The sequence below is a fragment of the Saccopteryx bilineata genome, chromosome 4, assembly GCF_036850765.1.
Source record: "Saccopteryx bilineata isolate mSacBil1 chromosome 4, mSacBil1_pri_phased_curated, whole genome shotgun sequence".
In the NCBI taxonomy this organism is placed as follows: domain Eukaryota; kingdom Metazoa; phylum Chordata; class Mammalia; order Chiroptera; family Emballonuridae; genus Saccopteryx; species Saccopteryx bilineata.
Window position 1 is genome coordinate 275,867,668 of NC_089493.1, and position 19,391 is coordinate 275,887,058.

The 19,391-nt window shown below is 52.7% G+C and overlaps 2 protein-coding genes across 4 annotated transcripts in view; one reads left to right on the plus strand and one right to left on the minus strand.

Moving 5' to 3' along the window:
* The window catches only part of MYH11 (myosin heavy chain 11), a 132,507-nt gene extending 113,292 nt beyond the window's left edge, over window positions 1-19,215 (plus strand). For 2 of the 3 annotated variants that reach the window (XM_066274771.1, XM_066274772.1), the window contains 14 exons: window positions 2,833-3,039; window positions 4,453-4,557; window positions 4,643-4,795; window positions 5,039-5,287; window positions 6,783-6,995; window positions 7,318-7,530; window positions 7,763-7,924; window positions 8,352-8,480; window positions 8,696-8,784; window positions 9,240-9,363; window positions 9,721-9,929; window positions 10,822-10,930; window positions 11,051-11,223; window positions 18,498-19,215. In XM_066274771.1, the coding sequence (XP_066130868.1) occupies window positions 2,833-3,039; window positions 4,453-4,557; window positions 4,643-4,795; window positions 5,039-5,287; window positions 6,783-6,995; window positions 7,318-7,530; window positions 7,763-7,924; window positions 8,352-8,480; window positions 8,696-8,784; window positions 9,240-9,363; window positions 9,721-9,929; window positions 10,822-10,930; window positions 11,051-11,223; window positions 18,498-18,630 (2,268 nt within the window). In that variant the 3' untranslated portion in view covers window positions 18,631-19,215. Of the gene's footprint in view, window positions 1-2,832; window positions 3,040-4,452; window positions 4,558-4,642; window positions 4,796-5,038; window positions 5,288-6,782; window positions 6,996-7,317; window positions 7,531-7,762; window positions 7,925-8,351; window positions 8,481-8,695; window positions 8,785-9,239; window positions 9,364-9,720; window positions 9,930-10,821; window positions 10,931-11,050; window positions 11,224-15,792; window positions 15,832-18,497 lie in introns of all 3 variants that reach the window. The other variant, XM_066274773.1, reaches the window with a different exon arrangement.
* NDE1 (nudE neurodevelopment protein 1) overlaps window positions 5,118-19,391 on the minus strand; it is a 46,509-nt gene continuing 32,235 nt past the window's right edge. The window contains exon 9 of the mRNA XM_066274776.1: window positions 5,118-5,257. Coding sequence (XP_066130873.1) covers window positions 5,242-5,257 — 16 coding nt within the window. The 3' untranslated portion in view covers window positions 5,118-5,241. The remainder of the gene's footprint in view (window positions 5,258-19,391) is intronic.

Consider the following 19,391-nt stretch of genomic DNA (forward strand, 5'->3'; position numbering starts at 1 on the left):
TCCTGCTCAGTCCCTTTTACACAGGAAGAAAAGCAATTTCCTTGTGTTTCATTCACTTCTAGGGATGAGATTTTTAACTCGTGACATCCTGGTACATTGCTTCCCTACACTGTACCTTGTATCACGCTCAGTGCTATGGCTTCCCCATACCCTGGTACTCTCTAAGTACCCCACACACTAGGGTATGGCTTTACCTAGAAATGGTAGGAGTTTGCATCTGTTTGTCACCAGCGTGAGCTGCTTTATGTGCATCTCTCAGTGGGCTGCTTCTCCTCCTCCCCTATCAGACGCTCGACAGTTCCTGCACCTTTCAGTGATGTCCGCTGTCCCTCATGGAGCACTGGTGACAGGCCACTTTTCCAAGACTTCACAAACACTCAGTTTTACCCGTGACCTCTGTTAAAATGCAGGTCCCCAGGCCCCACCCTCTGAAAAGCGCCGTGCAAGACTGAGGTCCCCACACTCTCCAAGTAAATGAGGAGGCTTGTTCTCGTCCCCTGGTATTGTGTCATATGGGATGTGGATACCAATATTCAACATTCCGTCAACTCTTGATGTATTTCAGACAAATGAGATTTTGCTCATTGTAACTGAAATGTGCATTTCCCTTTTGGATTAGCATCCCTTTTGAAAGTTCACAATATTTTTACTTTAATGTAGCGTGAACCCAGATGAGCTATTCTCATCTTCTGAAATACACTCTAGATCAGGGGTCTCAAACTCAACTCAGCATGTGGGCCGCAGAGCAAGATCACAGCCGTTCGGCGGGCCGCACTAGGTCTACAAAAGGCAACTGTTACGCAACACTTTTCTCACTGCAGTTGAAAACAAAAAAAAATCAATACAACAAGCACAATTGTACATGCAGTTTACTCAGTGTCACAAAACGACCAGAAACTGTAGTTCACATCACAACTGCTGTTAACTAAGCTAATATCTAGCTAGGATGCTAGAGAAATGAAAAATACAAGTAGGCCCCTAGGCTTACTTAATTTTATCCAAAATATTTTGAACTTCGTGGATTAGTCTGTGGGCCGCACAAAATTGTTCGGCGGGCCGCAAGTTTGAGACCCCTGCTCTAGATGGTAGTAAGGTGTGTGACCCCTTCAACTGCGTGGTTGAAGAGTGGGGCCTCAGAGAGGGAAACTGACCATCCTCAAGCCAGGCGATCACCAGAGAGGGGCTGGGGCTGGGAGCCAAGCCCCCAGTTCACGGCCAGGCCTCTTTGGAAAGACTCAGCTGCTACTGTCACCAGCAGACAGCATCCATTCTGGCAGGTAGAGGCTGCCAACTCCTGCCCACCATCACAGGTGCACTGAAAAGCAGGGCTGCCTCTTAACGACTTGGGAGTCCTGGTTCCATCAGTTTGTTGGGCACACTTTTCTCATCGTTCCTACCTGGCCTGCTGATACGCATGTGTGGTTTTGCCCCAGTTCTGGGGTCTTCAGCAGGGCTAAGGTGTTCAGGGAGCCCAAATCGCCTGGGGTCCTTGCTTATCAACCTGCACTGCTTCTCCTAACAGGCACCTTGTCCCTGTCTGAGTACTGACAGCTCAGTCATGACTGGGACAAAGGGATGGCTTCTCTGAGGCCACCTGGACAGTGCACGGCACCTCACCTGGCTGTGAGAAGGCCGAGAGTTGGTTCCTCTGCCCTTGGGACCCACATATTTTTCTTTTCCCCGCCCTCCAACCCTAGAAAAAGCCCCCTCCTTTCCCCTGCTTTTTTTTTTCTTTCTTTTTTTTTCTGAAGTTGGAAACGGGGAGTCAGTCAGACAGACTCCTGCATGTGCCCGACTGGGATCCACCCGGCATGCCCACCAGGGGGAGATGCTCTGCCCATCTGGGGTGTTGCTCTGTTGCAACCAGAGCCATTCTAGCGCCTGAGGCCCATCCTCAGCGCCTGGGCTTTGCTCCAATGGAGCCTTGGCTGCGGGAGGGGAAGAGAGAGAGAGGAAGGAGAGGGGAAGGGGTGGAGAAGCAGATGGGTGCTTCTCCTGTGTGCCCTGGCCGGGAATCGAACCTGGGACTCCTGCACGCCAGGTTGACGCTCTACCACTGAGCCAACTGGCCAGGGCCCTTTCCCCTGCTTTTGCCTCACTTTTTTCTTCAGGGAAACTAACATGCCTATAGGAGCTGGTTAGATGAAACGACTTTCTCTGAAGAATCACTGAGATAGCAGCGTGTGTGTGATGAATATAATGGAGGACAGGGAGTGGTGGGGACTGCGGCCAGGTGGAGTGTGGCTGCCCCATCTATCGGGCCAGCTGCTACTTGGGTCCAGCAGGTCGCTGCCTTGGAGGATGGCAGGACTCCCATTTCCAGATCTTTAGTTTGTTTTTTGAAAGTCAGAACTAGTGAGGTATATGCAGTAAAATTCACCCATTTTAAGTGTATAGCTCAATGCACTTTGGCAAATGTATGGATCTGGTAACCAACAGCATAGCCATAATAGAGAACATTAGGTTATTTAATAGAGAAGCTAGGAGTCTCAAGTTTTATGTGACATCTCTTTATTAAAATGTTGGCAACTAATTTTTCAGAAAGTAATGAAAGGTCAAATAGGACATGATAGCAGGTTAGCCGCAGTCCATGTGGATGCTGGTTTGTCATCTGTGTGCTTTAGGGAAACAGAATCCAGAAAGTCTTCCGGTGCTTCTGTGTCCCCCAGCCGGCCGTGTGCCTCCCCTGAGGATGTGCACAGGTCCCTGGACCTCCCTGAGGGAAGGGAAAGGACGGAGGCACATTCCCCAACAACACAAGTTCCTATCTGTCAGTGCTCCCCCGGCCACGGCTGTGCTAACACCCTCCCTCCCCTCTGCTCGTTGGGCCAGGCCAAGGCCAACCTGGACAAGAACAAGCAGACGCTGGAGAAGGAGAACGCAGACCTGGCAGGGGAGCTGCGGGTCCTGAATCAGGCCAAGCAGGAGGTGGAGCACAAGAAGAAGAAGCTGGAGGTGCAGCTGCAGGAACTGCAGTCCAAGTGCAGCGACGGGGAGCGGGCCCGCGCCGAGCTCAACGACAAGGTCCACAAGCTGCAGGTGAGGCGGCCGCGTAGGGGCATCCCTGGCACCCGCTCTGCAAAGGATGCAGCACTTCCCAGCTAACTGAAGTCTCCCTTGCTGCAAGCAAGTCCGTTTCCTCTAGTTACATTCCCAAGGAGATGAGATGATCACCCTATCCCAGTGTAATCATTAAGAACTTTCATCCGTTCATTCAACAAGTATTTACTGAATACTTGCTGTAGGCCAGGCACTGTGTTTAATCCTGAGATACAACGGCAAGGAAGACAGACCCTGTTCCTGTCCCAGGAGAACTCCAGCCCAGTGGAGGGAAAGGCATTAATAGTCACAAAAATGAGTATAAAGTGATGTTGAAAAGAGATGGCACTTAATGCAATAAGTATAAATAACAAAGGGGCCTGGCCTGCAGGAGGAGGAGTCAGGAAAGGCTTCCCTAAGGACGGAGGGCCTGAAAGATAAGGCAGAGGGAACAGCATGTGCAAAAGCCCAGTTGTGAGTGGGAAATTAGATCCCATCAGGCCAGTACAGCTAGGATGCAACTTGGAAGGGGAAATGTGGTATAAAGTGGGACTAGGGAGGCAGGTTCTGGCCAGATGATACAGTGCCCGCCTTCAAAGCCCTATTGTATGGATGTTGGTCTTGACCCTGTGACGGGAAGCCGTTGATGGGTTTTAAGCTGGGGAATGATATGTTGTTTATTGTTGGTCTTATTTAGCTTTGAATAGACAGTTGACCCAACTCCCCTTTCATGGGATATGGCCAAACTTTCGATAAATATTGAAGGTGCTTATAGCCTGGGATGAGAGAGCAGGGGAAGCATTAAATACGATTTCTTCCCCATCCAGTTGAGAGCGGGGAGTGAAGTCAAGATCCTCCTTGAACATGTGAAGAGAGCAGATGGCTGATAATCTCCAAAAGGACCTGCTCGGGGAGAGCAGGGGCCGGAGTAACAGACAGAGGAAGCGGAAGAGGGCTTTTTACCTTTAGAATCTGCCCCTTCGGTTTTGGCCATAAGGGTCAGGGACAGGGCGAAGAGTAGGTGTGAGGGAGAAGAGTGGGGGCTAGAGGGCCCCCTGGAAATGAAGGTGCCACCTGCACCCTCTTCAACTCTAGGGAGTGGTGAGGCCAGAGCCCCTCACTGTGTCTGGACTATCAGACCTGCAGCTCCATCTCTGCCAACCTTGGCAAGGATCCAGGATCAATTTTGTGGGATCAGGACCCAGTCAATAAAGCCTGGGGTTCTAACAGGTTCTCAGAACCAGGGATCCCTCCCTTGGGGGCCACCATGATCAGGCCCCATAGCTCATGGGTGTTTCTCAGTCAATGGACACCACGAGGGGGTGGCGTCACACGAGTAAAAAGTGCTCCTCTTACATAAAGAGGATCCTATTCTAGAGGTTCCAACTAACCACAGTCTCTTGGCACCCTCAGAATGAAGTAGAGAGCGTCACAGGGATGCTCAACGAGGCGGAGGGTAAGGCCATCAAACTGGCCAAGGACGTGGCATCCCTGGGGTCCCAGCTCCAGGACACTCAGGTGGGTATCCCACATCATCAGAGGGACCTGGAGTACCACCTACCCGGGGTTGGGCCCCTGGGACTTGTGTGTGTCCTTTTCGTAGGAGCTGCTTCAAGAAGAAACCCGGCAGAAGCTCAACGTGTCCACCAAGCTGCGCCAGCTGGAGGACGAGAGGAACAGCCTGCAGGAGCAGCTGGACGAGGAGACAGAGGCCAAGCAGAACCTGGAGCGCCACATCTCAACCCTGAACATCCAGGTGCCGGCTGTGTGGCCTCGCCCCCGGGCCTAAGGCCTCCAGGGTAGCTCGGGGGCTCCCCTGCACTGTAGCGCAGCATAGGCGCCATCTGGCCTCATGAAGCTTTATGAAGCTTCCTGGCTCCCCCTGCTGTTGAATTTCTTCAGTGAGGAGAAGGTGGTCTTTGCTTCTCAGAGTCTGGGGGTAGGGATGGAATCACTCTCTGCCCACCTCTCACCCCCACCGCCGATCCTGCCATTTTAGCTCTCCGATTCAAAGAAGAAGATGCAAGAGTTTGCCAGCACCATCGAGTCCCTGGAAGAGGGTAAGAAGAGGTTCCAGAAGGAAATCGAAGGGCTCACCCAGCAGTACGAAGAGAAGGCAGCTGCTTATGACAAACTGGAAAAGACCAAGAACCGGCTTCAGCAGGAGCTGGACGACCTGGTTGTCGATTTGGACAACCAGCGTCAACTGGTGTCCAACCTGGAAAAGAAGCAGAAGAAGTTTGATCAGGTAGGGGCTGGAGGGCCCTGCACTGTTCACGGGCACGGGCTGGGGAGTCAGGTCCGCCAAGCACGGGTGTGGCTGCCGTGTGTGTGTGTGGGGGGGGAGAGGGGCACCCCAACCCTGCTGTGCTGGGAGCGACAGTAGGGCTCCCAGGTCCGAGTGAGGACACTGGCAGTCTCAGAGGCTGAGCTTCCAGGTGCCACCGCCACAAGGACCAGTCACGTGCCTTTGTTTCTAGCCCAAATAAGGAATGAGGTTTATTTATTTATTTTATTCACTCGGCAAGTATTTTCTGAGTGCCTGAGTATTCCCAGTAACTGCAAGCTTCTACCGTTTAAATACTGCTTTCCCCTAACATTTCATTATACAAAGAACTGCAAGCACACAGCAGAGCTAGGAACATTGTACAGTGAATACCTGGATACCCACCACCTGGATTCAATCTTTAACATGTCACCATACTCACTCTGTCACCTGTTATCAGGATGAACTGTCACTTGCATCTTATCTTTTGGATGTATTTCAAAGCAAATTATAGACATATGTATACTTCTCTCTCAATACCACAGCATTGCGTATTTTTTAAAATATAATTTTGCTGCTTTTGACGTTAAATTTATATACAATGAAAAGTGCACAAATCTTAAGTGCACACTCACTGAGTTCTGATAAATGCATATACACCTGTATTGACCCAAACCCCTAAATAGCAGCTTTTAATGTATGTTACTCAGATTTAGTAAGTATGATCTGGTTTGCAAGCCGTAGGGTTGTACGGGCAGGCGTGGAGGTTCACTGCCCTCCACAACTGAACTCAGGGCACCCGACTTCCGTATGGCACGCTGACTCCATTTTCTATTTGTCCTTCCTTCTCTGTGCTGTCAGCTTGTCCGCATTGCTTCTCATCTGGCCACAGGCCTGAGGTCCCTCTTATTGTGTTCCTATCACACATAGTGTAACGTTTTTGTGTTGACTGTGCTGTTTGGGATCCCGTTACTGACCTGTCTTTGCTGAATTCTGGAAGTCTGGTTTTGGGGTGCTCTCTATGTAATGTGCTGCTCTCTTGGCAGGTGAGATTAACGTCAGTATGAAATGCTCTTTGAACTGCTTCTCCAAGCAGAGGGATAAGGGTGTGCAGATCTGTTCACACACTCACCATTCCCTGCTGGGGCTCACAGGGCACTTTTGAGAGCTACTTGTGGCCGTGAAACAAGGAAAGACTACCTGGGCCTCTGGAAGGATTAAATGTCACTTTACCCTTAGTGACTTTATGTTCTAATCAACATGGGCAGCATCTGTGGTTTCAAAGCCCAATGACTCAGTATGCTGACTCTGCATAAGTAGAAGTCAGAAAGCGAGTTCATTAAAAACAATTTCCATAGATTTCTAAATTACACCTGCACCTGGAAAAATCCAGGACACAGGGCTTTGCAGTGAACTGCAGCCGGACCTTGGGTATGCCTAGAGGTCGGTCACCCCTGGGTCTTCCGTTGTATCGTAGTTGTTGGCCGAGGAAAAAAACATCTCTTCCAAATATGCGGACGAAAGGGATAGAGCCGAGGCGGAAGCCAGGGAGAAGGAAACCAAGGCCTTGTCCCTGGCACGGGCCCTTGAGGAGGCCCTGGAAGCCAAAGAGGAACTCGAGAGGACCAACAAAATGCTCAAAGCCGAGATGGAGGACCTGGTTAGCTCCAAGGACGACGTGGGGAAGAACGTAAGTCGCTCTTCATCATCTTTGCTCGTCTATGACATTTCAGCACCCCGCCCATTCTGCTGTTCCTAGGTCCATGAGGGGCTTGGTTCTGTGCCCCTTTCGTGTTAAGTGGTGCTTGAGGTTGAGGGCAGTCCCTTGGGCTGGAGCAAAGATGGGGCCTGGCTGGGGGCGGGGTCTGAGTCAAGGGATCCGAGAGGAAGGCTCAGGTCTCGGCTCCTGGTCATGCATCCCGTGGGTGGCAAAGGCATCTCCCTGGCCTTCGTGAGCTGCCCATCACTGTGGCTGCCTGACCGTCTTCATGAAATCAACCCTCACGTGAAAGGTCCATGAGCTGGAGAAGTCCAAGCGGGCCCTGGAGACGCAGATGGAGGAGATGAAGACGCAGCTGGAAGAGCTGGAGGATGAGCTGCAGGCAACAGAAGATGCCAAGCTGCGGCTCGAAGTCAACATGCAGGCCCTCAAGGGCCAGTTTGAGCGCGACCTCCAGGCCCGGGACGAGCAGAACGAAGAGAAGAGGAGGCAGCTCCAGAGGCAGGTAATCTGGGGGGGTAATGGGGAGCGGGATGGCCGGGTTTCCTTCCTCTCACCGCCCCCTCCTGGCCTCATGGAGACCCTCTCATTTTCTCACCTGCCACCTGGGGACGAGGAGAAACCCACCTTGCGGGTGGCTGTGCACACCTGGGGGCTCAGGGCATGCTGGGTGGGCAGGGAAAGGGCCTCTGGGAGGCGGGCCGGCCCAGCAGCGCACCTCTCTCTCCCTCACTCAGCTCCACGAGTACGAGACGGAACTGGAAGACGAGCGCAAGCAACGGGCCCTGGCCGCAGCGGCCAAGAAGAAGCTGGAAGGGGACCTGAAAGACCTGGAGCTGCAGGCCGACTCGGCCATCAAGGGGAGGGAGGAAGCCATCAAGCAGCTGCGCAAACTGCAGGTGGGTGGGGTCTGCATGCCGGCCCTGGCGGAGGGAGGGAGGGGATGCCCCCTGGACTGGGGAGGTTTGAGGCAGCAGCAGCAGCAGAAGGGTGCAGGCCTCTCCCTACCCTAATGCTTGGGCGGCTGGTGTTTTTCTGTCACCATTTAGGGTTTCCTAGGTGGCCGTTTCCTGCCCCGGGTAGGAAGGACACTATTATCAGGCAATTTGGCCAAGGCCTCAGATAACATCAGTTTCTTAGACAGGTCTCCTGAGCGCCTCCAGAATGGCGCCCCCAGCTGGCCACCAGGGCTGAGGGCAATACTAGAGCAACAGGGACTTGTCCGTGGTTAAACGTGGAAAATCCGAGGGGCTGGCGTGGAAAGATAACTTGGGCAGCAGAACTGGGCGAGGTAGGACATCCTGTCCTTCACGTTGACTCATGCAGGCTCAGATGAAGGACTTCCAGAGAGAGCTGGAAGACGCCCGGGCCTCCAGAGACGAAATCTTTGCTACAGCCAAGGAGAATGAGAAGAAAGCCAAGAGCTTAGAAGCAGACCTCATACAGCTACAGGAGGTACAGCCTTCTTCTCACAGGGGCGCCTCACACAGGGGACTGTGGCAGCAGCCCCTGGCATCCTGGGCTGAGCCTAGAGAGGATGTAGCCATTTTCAAGGGGGACCATAGAGACTGCCAGGGGCCTTGTGAGGAGCAGGGTGGGTTCTTGGCTGAGGCATCAGCCCTTCCCTGGTGGACAACAGGTTTTCTTCCTCCCTGCCCCCCACCACCCAGGATCTAGCCGCGGCCGAGAGGGCTCGCAAACAAGCAGACCTGGAGAAGGAGGAACTGGCTGAGGAGCTGGCCAGCAGTGTGTCCGGAAGGTATGAAGCAGCATGGGGATGAAGGGGGATCCTAGACTCATATGGTGGAGAGGCAATTCATGGGTGAGCTTCCTAGCCCTTCATTTTAGTGCTGAAAATGATAAAATGTTAAGCTGAGCTTGTGACCGGGGTCTCAAGGTTTTTCCACCCTGTTTGGGAGTGTGGCCAGTTTCATTCATTCTGAATGAAGAGCATGGTGGGGACAAGGAGCATCTGGGGACATCAAGGAAGACAGAGTTGGTCTTCACCCCAGGACTGGCTTTGCTAATCAACTGGGTATGAGTCCTAGCCTCCTCCTTCCCAGCTGTGTGACTTTGGACAAGACTCTAAGCCTTTCTGAGCCTCAGTCCCCAGTTATAAATGAAGTCAGCCCTGAGATATGGCTCCTCCGAGGAGAGGGAGTTTTCTAAGCCAGGGAAGGGCTGGAGGCCTCAGACATGCTGTACTTCCCTTAGGAACACCCTTCAGGATGAGAAGCGCCGCCTGGAGGCCAGGATTGCGCAGCTGGAGGAGGAGCTGGAGGAAGAGCAAGGCAACATGGAGGCCATGAGCGACCGCGTCCGGAAAGCCACGCAGCAGGTGGGTGCCAGGCAGGGCTGCTGGGGCTGTGGGCCTGGGCACCAGAATAGCACGTGCCCAGGTCCACCCTGGAACGGGCTCTAGTTCAAAAGCCCCACCCTGGCTCAGTGACTGCCTCGCAGGGTCCTGAGTGCTGGGCATGGCCTGGGGGCTGAGGACAGAGGTCTGGTGGTGCAGGGACGCGGCCCTGGTTGAGAGGTCTCTTGAGCTAAGCGTGAGAGGATGACCAGCAAGGAGCTGGTGGGTGAAGGAGAGGGAGGAAGGCTCCGGGTGCAGAGGCCGATGACGGCTGGAGACTGCGGGAAGTGGTCATCTCAGTGCACCCCCAGGCTTACATGCCCTCCACCGTCCTCCCAGGCTGAGCAGCTCAACAACGAGCTGGCCACGGAGCGCAGCGCAGCCCAGAAGAACGAGAGTGCACGGCAGCAGCTAGAGCGGCAGAACAAGGAGCTCCGGAGCAAGCTGCAGGAGATGGAGGGGGCAGTCAAGTCCAAGTTCAAGTCCACCATTGCATCCCTGGAGGCCAAAATCGCACAGCTGGAGGAGCAGGTTGAGCAGGAGGCCAGGTATGGTGGGACCAGGGCTCCAATGACAGCCTGCCGGCCGTGAGAGCTGGGAGATGTGAGGGGTCAGTTAGCTTCTCGGGCATCGCTGTGGCTGTGAAATAACCTGTGTAGCCGCGCTGAGCTGTGCTGGGAGAACCGAGTGAGAACACAGGAGCGGGCTGTGCCTCTATCTGGCCCACAGTAAGCCCTGGAAATGTCAGTGGCTCTTAATAGGTAGCATGATTCCTCAGTGACACTAGCCAGCGTTCCCGGGAGCACAGGCGGCTTTGCTAACCTACATTTGCACAATGTCACATCACGGACACATGAAAGTCCAAACCAACAACCCTTTCAGCACACAATGATGGGTCCCTGAGCTGTAAGTTCACAGCAAGTTTGTGACCATCAGCTTGTGTGGATCCTGACCCCTTCTCCCTTTTTGTTTGGTAGTGGCTTTACTGATAACTATCACACAATTCACCTATTTAATGTGTACAGTGCAATGGCTTTTCCATATTCACAGAAGGCCCACCCTCACCATGCTCAGCTGTGTAACACTGACATCACCTCAGTAAGAAGCCCTGTGCCCCTCAGCCGCCACCTTCTATTTCCCATCCAGCCCCGGCCCTAAGCATCCCCTTTGTCTCCTTGTCTGTTCTGGACATTTCTTACCCACGGAACCATACGAGGCCTTTGTGATTGGCTTCCCTCACTGAGCACGGGCTCTCAGGTTCACCGCGTTAGAGCGCCTGTCAGGGCCTCCTGCTCTGTATGAATGAGTCCTATTCTACAATGACGAATTCGTGGGTCAGCTCTGACTGGGAGCTCAAGACGTGTCCACAGGGGCAAGGTACTGGTCTGGTTCACATGTCAACTGCAAAGGAAGCCAACCTTCCTTCCCCCCTGTGTACAGAGAGAAGCAGGCGGCCGCCAAGTCCCTTAAACAGAAGGACAAGAAGCTGAAGGAGGTCCTGCTGCAGGTGGAGGATGAGCGCAAGGCAGCTGAGCAGTACAAGGAGCAGGTACATGGCTTCCTCGTCCACCCCCAACCCCCACAGAGCCAGTGAACCTCAGTCCTCTCCCAGGATAACCCCCCCCAGGACCTCCAAGGGGCCCCCTGACCTCGGGCCTCTCCCTGATAGGCAGAGAAAGGAAATGCGAAGGTCAAACAGCTCAAGAGGCAGCTGGAGGAGGCGGAGGAGGAGTCCCAGCGCATCAACGCCAACCGCAGGAAGCTGCAGCGGGAGCTGGAGGAGGCCACGGAGAGCAACGAGGCCATGGGCCGCGAGGTGAACGCGCTCAAGAGCAAGCTCAGGTGAGTAGCCCAGCCCGGCCCGGCCCGCAGGGGCTGTTCTCAAGGGCAGGCGATCAGGTCGGCCTGCGGTGCCCACAGTGACTCCATACCAACACGAGGGGCTGTTTCCCCAAAGCCCTTGCTTCTTCCCAAGGCTCCCGCTCTCCCCCCTCACGCAGCAGCAGCAGCGCCCAGGCCCACGAGGGCCCTGCATCTAAGGAGCTTACCTTCTCTTTCATAACCATCTTCCTGGTGAGGAGGGAGAGGCAGTTTCCTGTCTCCTGATCCCCCTCCTCCTCTGGCCTTTTTCTTCACCACCTTTCTCTAACTCAGGGCTCCTTGGCACTACTGATGTTTGGGGCAGAATAGTGCTTGCTTTGTGTCACAGGGACTGGCCTGAATGTTGCAGGATGCTGAGCAGCATCCCTGGCCTCTACCCACCAGCTCTAGTGGCACTCCCACCAGCTGTGACAATCTAAAATGTCTCCAGACATTGCCAGATGTCCCCTGGGAGTACAGTCACCCGAGGGTGAGAACCAGGCCCTGACTGCACTGAGGGCTGTTCTCCCTCCCACACCCTGTGTCCTCTGGGTCTGAAGGTAGGCAGGTGACCGCCCTGCTGCTCAGGGCTTCTTCCCACCCACTGCCCACCTGGTTCCCTGAAGGTTTGGCTCTGAGCTTCCTGTCACATTCTCTCACAACCCTCCAGCCTCTCAAGCCCTTGACCTCTTTCCTCCGTGAGCCTGCCGCTCCACAGGCATTACCAGTACTCAAAGCCCCGATCTGACCTGCGACATCACAGCACCTGCCCACTGCCACCTTCCTGCCCCCTGGGATCTTCATCCCGCGCTCTGCGGCCACTACCGCAGCGTCGAGCCCACGCTCAGCGGCTGCCATCAGCCTTTCACACTTCCTCAGTACCCTGGACCCCTCTTGCTTTGCCGCAGTCACGTGGTTAAAACACAACCCCAATGAGACCCAGCGTCCCACCTTCTGCAGCTCAAAGTGCTGTGAGAAAAGCAACCGCCGTGCTGCACTTCCCGTGGGAGACTCTAGACTGCTAACACCGGGTGGGCCTCCCTCGTGCTGCCTGCACCTCATCTCCCACTCTCTTAGATGCCTGCTTTTCCATTTTCTATTGAAAACAACCATCTCCGCCCATTCGCAGCTGATGACCTTACTTCCTTTTGAACTGAAATTAGAAGTGATCATGAAACGTAAACAAGCTCCCACTGCCCCACTGACCAACCTCCCTACATCTGTGGTCGTTTCTTCTACCCCCCCCCCATTTCTGCGCTGACCTGTCCATGCCCTCTGTTAGACCTCCCCTAGTTTACTTGCAGATGTTACTCCAGAAATCTACCTTTCTCCTCTGCAGTATTTTCTCTCTGTCATTACATCAGCTAAAAACCCCTCTCGGCTTCACTCCTCTCCTACCCTTGACTATGAACTCTAATCCCGTGGTCGGTACTTGGTCCTCCCCTGACTCAGCAGTGCCAGGTGCTGCAGCTCATCACCCCTCCTCCGTGTATTTCTTCACTGGGCTTCCCGGACACCAGCCTCACCTGGCTCTCTTCCTCCCTTTCTGGCTTCTTTCATCTTGCCTCCTCCGGTACAACTCAAGGACTGCCCTCCGTGAGCTTGCCCCGGGGCGCTGCCTGGTTCTCTTCATGCTTCTCTCTGCTCACTCCTCCCTCGGGGATCGCAACCAGCCCTGTGGCTTTAGTGTTCCGTCTACAGCCAGAGACGCCCTCGTTTCTTCCCAGACTCCAGACCCGGCCTGACATTCCCACTCAATACCTAGTGGGGAGCTCACACCTTATGTGCCCCAATCCAGTGCCTCTCCCAGTCCTCCCCAGCTCAACAAACGGAATGATAAAGTTGCCAGTAACCAAGGCCATTCTTGACTTTTCTCTTTCCCTCATACCCTACCTCCAATCTATCAGAAAACCTGGTCAGCCTGACCAGGCGGTGGCACAGTGGATAGAGCGTCGGACTGGGATGTAGAGGACCCAGGTTAGTGACCCCGAGGTCGCCAGCTTGAGCGCAGGCTCATCTAGTTTGAGCACAGCTCAGCAGCTTGGACCCAAAGTCGCTGGCTTGAGCAAGGGGTCACTCGGTCTGCTGAAGGCCCACAGTCAAGGCACATATGAGAAAGCAATCAATGAACAACTAAGGTGTCACAATGAAAAACTGATGATGCTTCTCATCTCTCTCTGTTCCTGTCTGTCTGTCCCTATCTCTCTCTCTCTGAAAAAAAATTTTTTAAAAAAATTAAAAATTAATAAAGAAAACCTGGTCAGCTCCCTTAAAAATATCACATTATCCAGAAGCCACCTACTTCTGGCCACCCTCTCCCATCTAGAGAACTTCCACAGCTTCCTCACGGTCCTCCCTGCTGTCCCTAAGAGCCTGTTCTCAACACAGCAGCCAGAGGACTCCTGTTTAACTGGAGTTGGATCATGTTCCTCCTTTGCCTGGAGCCCTCCATAGGCTTCCAACTCACTGGGAGCCAAAGCAATGTCTTCGCCACAATTGGTTCCGCTCTGCAGTGGTCGGCAAACTCAAGTCAACAGAGCCAAATATCAACAGTACAATTGAAATTTCTTTTAAGGGGCAAATATTTTAAACTTAAACTATATAGGTAGGTACATGCCTTATCGAGGTAGCGCCGCACGTAGTATTTTGTGGAAGAGCCACACTCAAGGGGCCAAAGAGCCGCGTGTGGCTCGCGAGCCGCAGTTTGCCAAGCAGGGCTAGGCCCTTCCTGATCGTGGTCCCCTGCCTCCTCAATCACTCCTCACACACTGCCTCGGGGCCTGGCCACACCGCTGCCCGCATGCTCTTCCTCCAGCACTCCGCCTCGCTGCTTCCCTCTTCCTTTTGTTCAGATGTTGACTCATCAGTTACCCTCACTAAAATTTCCAACCTCACTCCCTCCAGTTCTGTCTTACCCACCTGTCACCCTGTCACCTGCCAGTTATTTTATTTATCTCATTTGTGATCTGTCCTCACTCTCACCTACCAGCCCGTCAACACAGAGGTTTTGTCCGGTGATCCATCCCCAGTGTCTGGGGTAGTGCTGGGTGCAGAATAAACCTTCAGTCACTGAGTTTGAGATGTTTCTCTGTAACTTTGGTCATTCTCGACTATCTTTACCTCTTACCACTTGCACTGTTGTTGACTTGGTATTTTCTTTGACGTTAACTGCCAATCATACATTGTCACTACTATGTTGTTAAACCAGCGTCACCCGCATCAACAGGTCACAATTAAATTAAATACAGTGAAAACAATATGAGTGCTAGCTACCTGGCCACAAACTGACAACTATCACCTTATGGCCTACTTCTCAGTTAAAAAGCGAGTGACAACACATTAGCACCAGACTTTCTCTGACAAACACCAGACGTATTTTAAGAGTTGAAAAGGAAATGCCTTTCTCACTCTCCGTTCAGTTATCCAGTGGCAGGCTCAGGGGCCCTCTGAAGTCACTGCATACAGACTCCAGACTCTGAACCACTGCACGAGACAAGGGGAAGGCCAGACCCCTTTCAGAAGGGGGATGAGAACGGCTGGTTCAGGGTACCGGGGTTCAGGAAGGCATCACCAGTCACCGCACGCTGAGGGGCTGGTGGATCCCTGGTGGGACGGAAACCAGGCCTGACCTCAGGTCCAGCAGGGGCTGAGGAGCAGCCCCCAGGGTTGACTGTCAGTGGAACAGAGCTGCTCTCACCACAGACCCCAGAACACGCTCTGCTGGTCCTGACACCCCTCAGTGGCTGGCTGAGTGGCAGGAAGTAGGCAGCCGCTCCCGCTCTCTCGCCCCTTTGCTGTCACTACTCCCTCAGCTCGGGACACTGAATATCCCTTGGGTTCTACCCCGGACAAATGCCCTCCTCAGGCCATATAGGCCTGTCACAAACTTGCACATAATGCACGTTGAAGACGGGTCATACTTTTCCGATTTCCTGAAGTCTTCTAGATGTGCAAATACCTAAAATTAAGCATAGGTTTTTCTCAAAGCTGAGAGGTTCGCAAGCCTAGCCAACCCCACAGAGGAACTGCAAACAAGTTTCAGTTTTCTCAGCCAGGTAGATCTCAGTACGAGCCCTCCTAGAGCCTGACCAACAGTCCCATCATGTGCCACACTGCCAGTCACCTTTATCACGGGCTGGCAAAGGAATCCACCTCTGCCTTCTTGCTACCGGCGTAAAAGGCAATGAAGACCCAGTAGTAACCAAGTGAGATTGTACAGCAGGTTCTTTGTTTGGGACTCTGTTCCCACGTGGATCTCCGAACCAGCTTACTCACCTGCCTTTACCTTCCTGAACATGTCTGCATAGTGGGAGAAAGCCACCATGTTTTTAAAAGAAGCCCACAAGGATAGAAATTTGCTTTTTAATCTTTTAAAAAAGTAGCTTGTCCCTCTACGTGAGAGCCTGAGCTTTAGGTGCTTTGTTAGAAGGTTGACTTAAAAGTGCCTGTAATTAATCGAAGCAAATGCCTCCATGATTGAAAAGGCACTTAAATGGGCTCCCTCCCGTCTGCCTGATGATAACCAGCAAGGACTCTCTCTCTCTGTTTCAGAGCCCCCCTCCCCCAGGAAACTCCGCAGTGACTCACCAGGTATCATGCCTTCAGCTTTGCTGCGGCTTGTGTGTTACACTCGGTTTCCATTTCCTTTCTGCCCAGCGCGCCCTCCTGCCCCCTTCTTGGCCCTTGCAAATTTCTGTGAGATTCCTGCAAAATCTGAAGGCTTTGACATCTTAGTTCAGAACTGTTTTCATCAAAACCAAGATCAGCACCAGACCTCATGTCTTGACCCGTTCTCCTTCCCTCTCCCGCTTTGGCATGACACGGCACCAAATGTGTCCTGTCACCGCGTGTCACTTAGATTGTTCTTACCTGCAGAAGAGGGGCTCCCTTACACTGTCAGGGACACTCATTCGGCTGTGCTGTCCTCCCTCTTCTGGCTAAAACACTGCACCGGGCAGGTGTGACAACACTGCGATGTGGGTCCATTCCTGGAGAATGGCTTCCGTCTGGCTGGTCTAGTTCACTAATCACAATTAAAGCACAGGTTCATGGTACCGCAGCCCAGAAATTTTCCCCCTCACGGTTGGGCATTCACAAACTTGTCTGCAAAGGTAAGCTCTTGCCATGATGTCACACAAGTGCTGGGGCCTGTGAGGCTTCAGCAAGGGCCTAGCTCCTAACTGCATCTTCAGCAAACAAGGGTGGGCGCGGGCCACCTCGCAGAGCTATGCACAGTCCTGGCCAAGCCTTTTCCAGAGGTCTCACGGGCACGTATTCACGAACTGGGCGATGGGTGCCCAAGACGCTAGGAAGTGCATGGGCCCTTCACAAGACAAGAGGTCTCGACTTCTCTGGAATTCTAACAACTTTTTCACATACAAAGTTAGGCAACTGGGGCCTGGTTCTCCTCTCATTCTCCTTGGGAGGCCAAGCAAGTCCTGGCTGCATCTGTCTTCTTTTTACAAGAATCTCGGCTTTGCTGTCACTACACAAATACTTAAAGCTGGGTGAGGTCTGGGCAGGAGCTTTTTGCCTAAGACACACAGCTTTCGAGAGGCTCTCCTGCCAGCTCACTGGGGTCACAGGATCAGCTGAATTCTAGGGTTGGCTGGAGCATGGGATCCACCAGATAATGGGGAAGCCAGGCCTTGGGAAGCAGCAGGTGCTTGTGCCCTTGTGCTGATTCCTGGTGTGTCAACCGCACCTTGAACAAGCTCTCTGAGTCTACAAATAGAACCCAAATTCTCCAGGACCAGACCCCTTAAAGAAAATATTTAGAGGGGTCCCTTACTTCCTGTGACAGATATAGTATCAACCTTTGCAAGGATTTGAAACCAGTTCCTTCAAGAAAGACACCTGAACCAGAACAAACAGGCTCGCAGGACGGGAGCCTAAAGCAGGGGACTTAACATGATGCAGGGTGCAGGGCACCGTTTCCTTCTTAGATCCAGGGAGCACGTTTATCAATTAGATTATTCTAGCCAGCGAATAGACTCTTCCAGGAGGCAAAGACACTGCCCGGGGCCTGGAAGCAGAGGGGAGGCAGTTTCCTGACCCCAGGCCACCCCCATCGAGTGTGAACCAAGGTAGCAACAGGAGATGCCCAGCTGCTGCTGCCCCCACCCCCGGACTCTGAGATCCTGCTCTCTGACCCACATTCTTAGACTTTTAAGGTCACGACTAGAGAGCGATGGAAATTTAGCTCAAAGGGAGTGTGAGGCCTAGAAACTTCCCTGATGTGGATGAGGCTGGCCTGAGTCTAGCTGGGAGCGCTACAACTTTAAGTATTTATTCCTGATCGCTGTACCTCGGGAATACCGTCCAATGCACCCGGTGGGTTTTCTCAGGCTGGGTTTCTCCCAGCCTCGAACTCCAATCCTGTTGGGATTCCCCTTCTCAGCGATCAGGACTCTCTGGGCCTTGCTTATGCCTCCAGTCTTACCTGTCTAAGTTGTCCTTGACTCAAGTATCAATAACTGGGATGGGCTCACCTTCGCGGCTTTTCTGTCCGGCCTTTGTGTGTTCAAGCGGGTCGTTTTTCTTACAAAAGTCTGCTTTCTTCTTAGACATCCTAAAATGATTTAAGACCTGACCTCTGAATCAGAAGCCAGGTGGCCAGAGCCCAACACAATTCTTTGTTATGACAAACCTGTCTTCCTAACCATGAAAGTCAGGTGCAGGTGGAGCTGGTGTTCCTCCTCCTGCCTGCCCCACCCTCCCATGCAGCGCCTCACTTCAGGGGACCAGGGTCACCCAAGGCTAACTCAGGCATCAGCTAGGGGTGCGCGTTGCCTTAACCAGAGAGCCACCTTCTGGCATTGGCACTGTGACCTCTGTTCCTCTCAGGGCTGCCCTAACATTCATTTTCACCTTCTTCCAATTGAAAACCTAAAGCCCCTCCCCCTTTTCCCTCTGAAGGCCAAGCACAGAGTGAGAACATGACCCTTCTCCTTCACTCCATACCCCACGGGGCACAGATAAGCCCACGGAGACGTGGTCATTGCTAGACCAGAACACTGGGGTTCATCAAGTGACCAGACCACTTTTTTAAGCCAATAATCCTGCTTTGAAGAACCTACTTTCCCTCCATTTCCAGCTGATCAAATATAACCAAACCTTGAAACTGGTCAAGATTTGTTGGCCTGCACCTCAAAATTTGTGTCTCACTTGTTTTTTGCCTCTTCCAAAAATCTCTTACAATCTCAAGGGAGATGATGTCTGTACTAAAGAAACCTGTGTTTTCTTAAAACCCACAGGCGAGGAAACGAGACCTCCTTTGTTCCCTCTAGAAGGTCTGGAGGACGTAGAGTTATTGAAAATGCGGATGGTTCAGATGAGGAAATGGATGCTCGCGACGCAGACTTCAACGGAACCAAAGCCAGTGAATAGACGACTTGCTGGAAACAAACAAAACGACACCCAGGGGACTCTGCTTAGCACGGTCTAGATCCATTTTCAAATTCCAAACCACAGACACCCTCACAATGAGCATAAAAAACACCGCCCTGTGTTCGGGTTATCCATTTAAAATAGTTTTGAATCATGTGCCAAATGAGAAAAACCAGCAGGAGACACAGACACACCCACTACTGCCCCCCATCCATGAATTGTGAAGAGGTTTTGAGTTTATAGGAAAATATACCCATGGTAACTTAATCACCGGCCACTTAGTTTACATAAAATGGGGAGAAAGTCACCACAACGGGTGCCACTGCCCCCCACTCCCAAGCCATTCCCGAACCCAAGTACCCTTGCAAGCGTCATGAGTAGGACCTCATTTGAGAATTCTTTCCCCGTCCTGGTTACCACACCTCAGATGCACACAGTTCACCGAGACCAAGTGCCTTCTGTAGTCACCTGAATTAAAAAGAAGACACTGCTCGAATGGATAAGAGCAGGAATGTTACACTGTTTTATATGCACCCCGATGGTATTTAAGGACACCCTCACTAATAAATAAAAGGTTATAAATCACTAGAATGTAGTTGGCTTTTCTGTTCTCTACGGAGAAAAGAATGGGGGGGATGCCCTAGTTTAAGCCTCACAATGTCCCTATGGAGTAAAGGTTATTTCAAAAAGGGGGAAACTGAGGCCTCAGGACCCAACCAGATGGCAGGCAGCTCAAGGCTCAGGGAGGAGGAGCATGACAA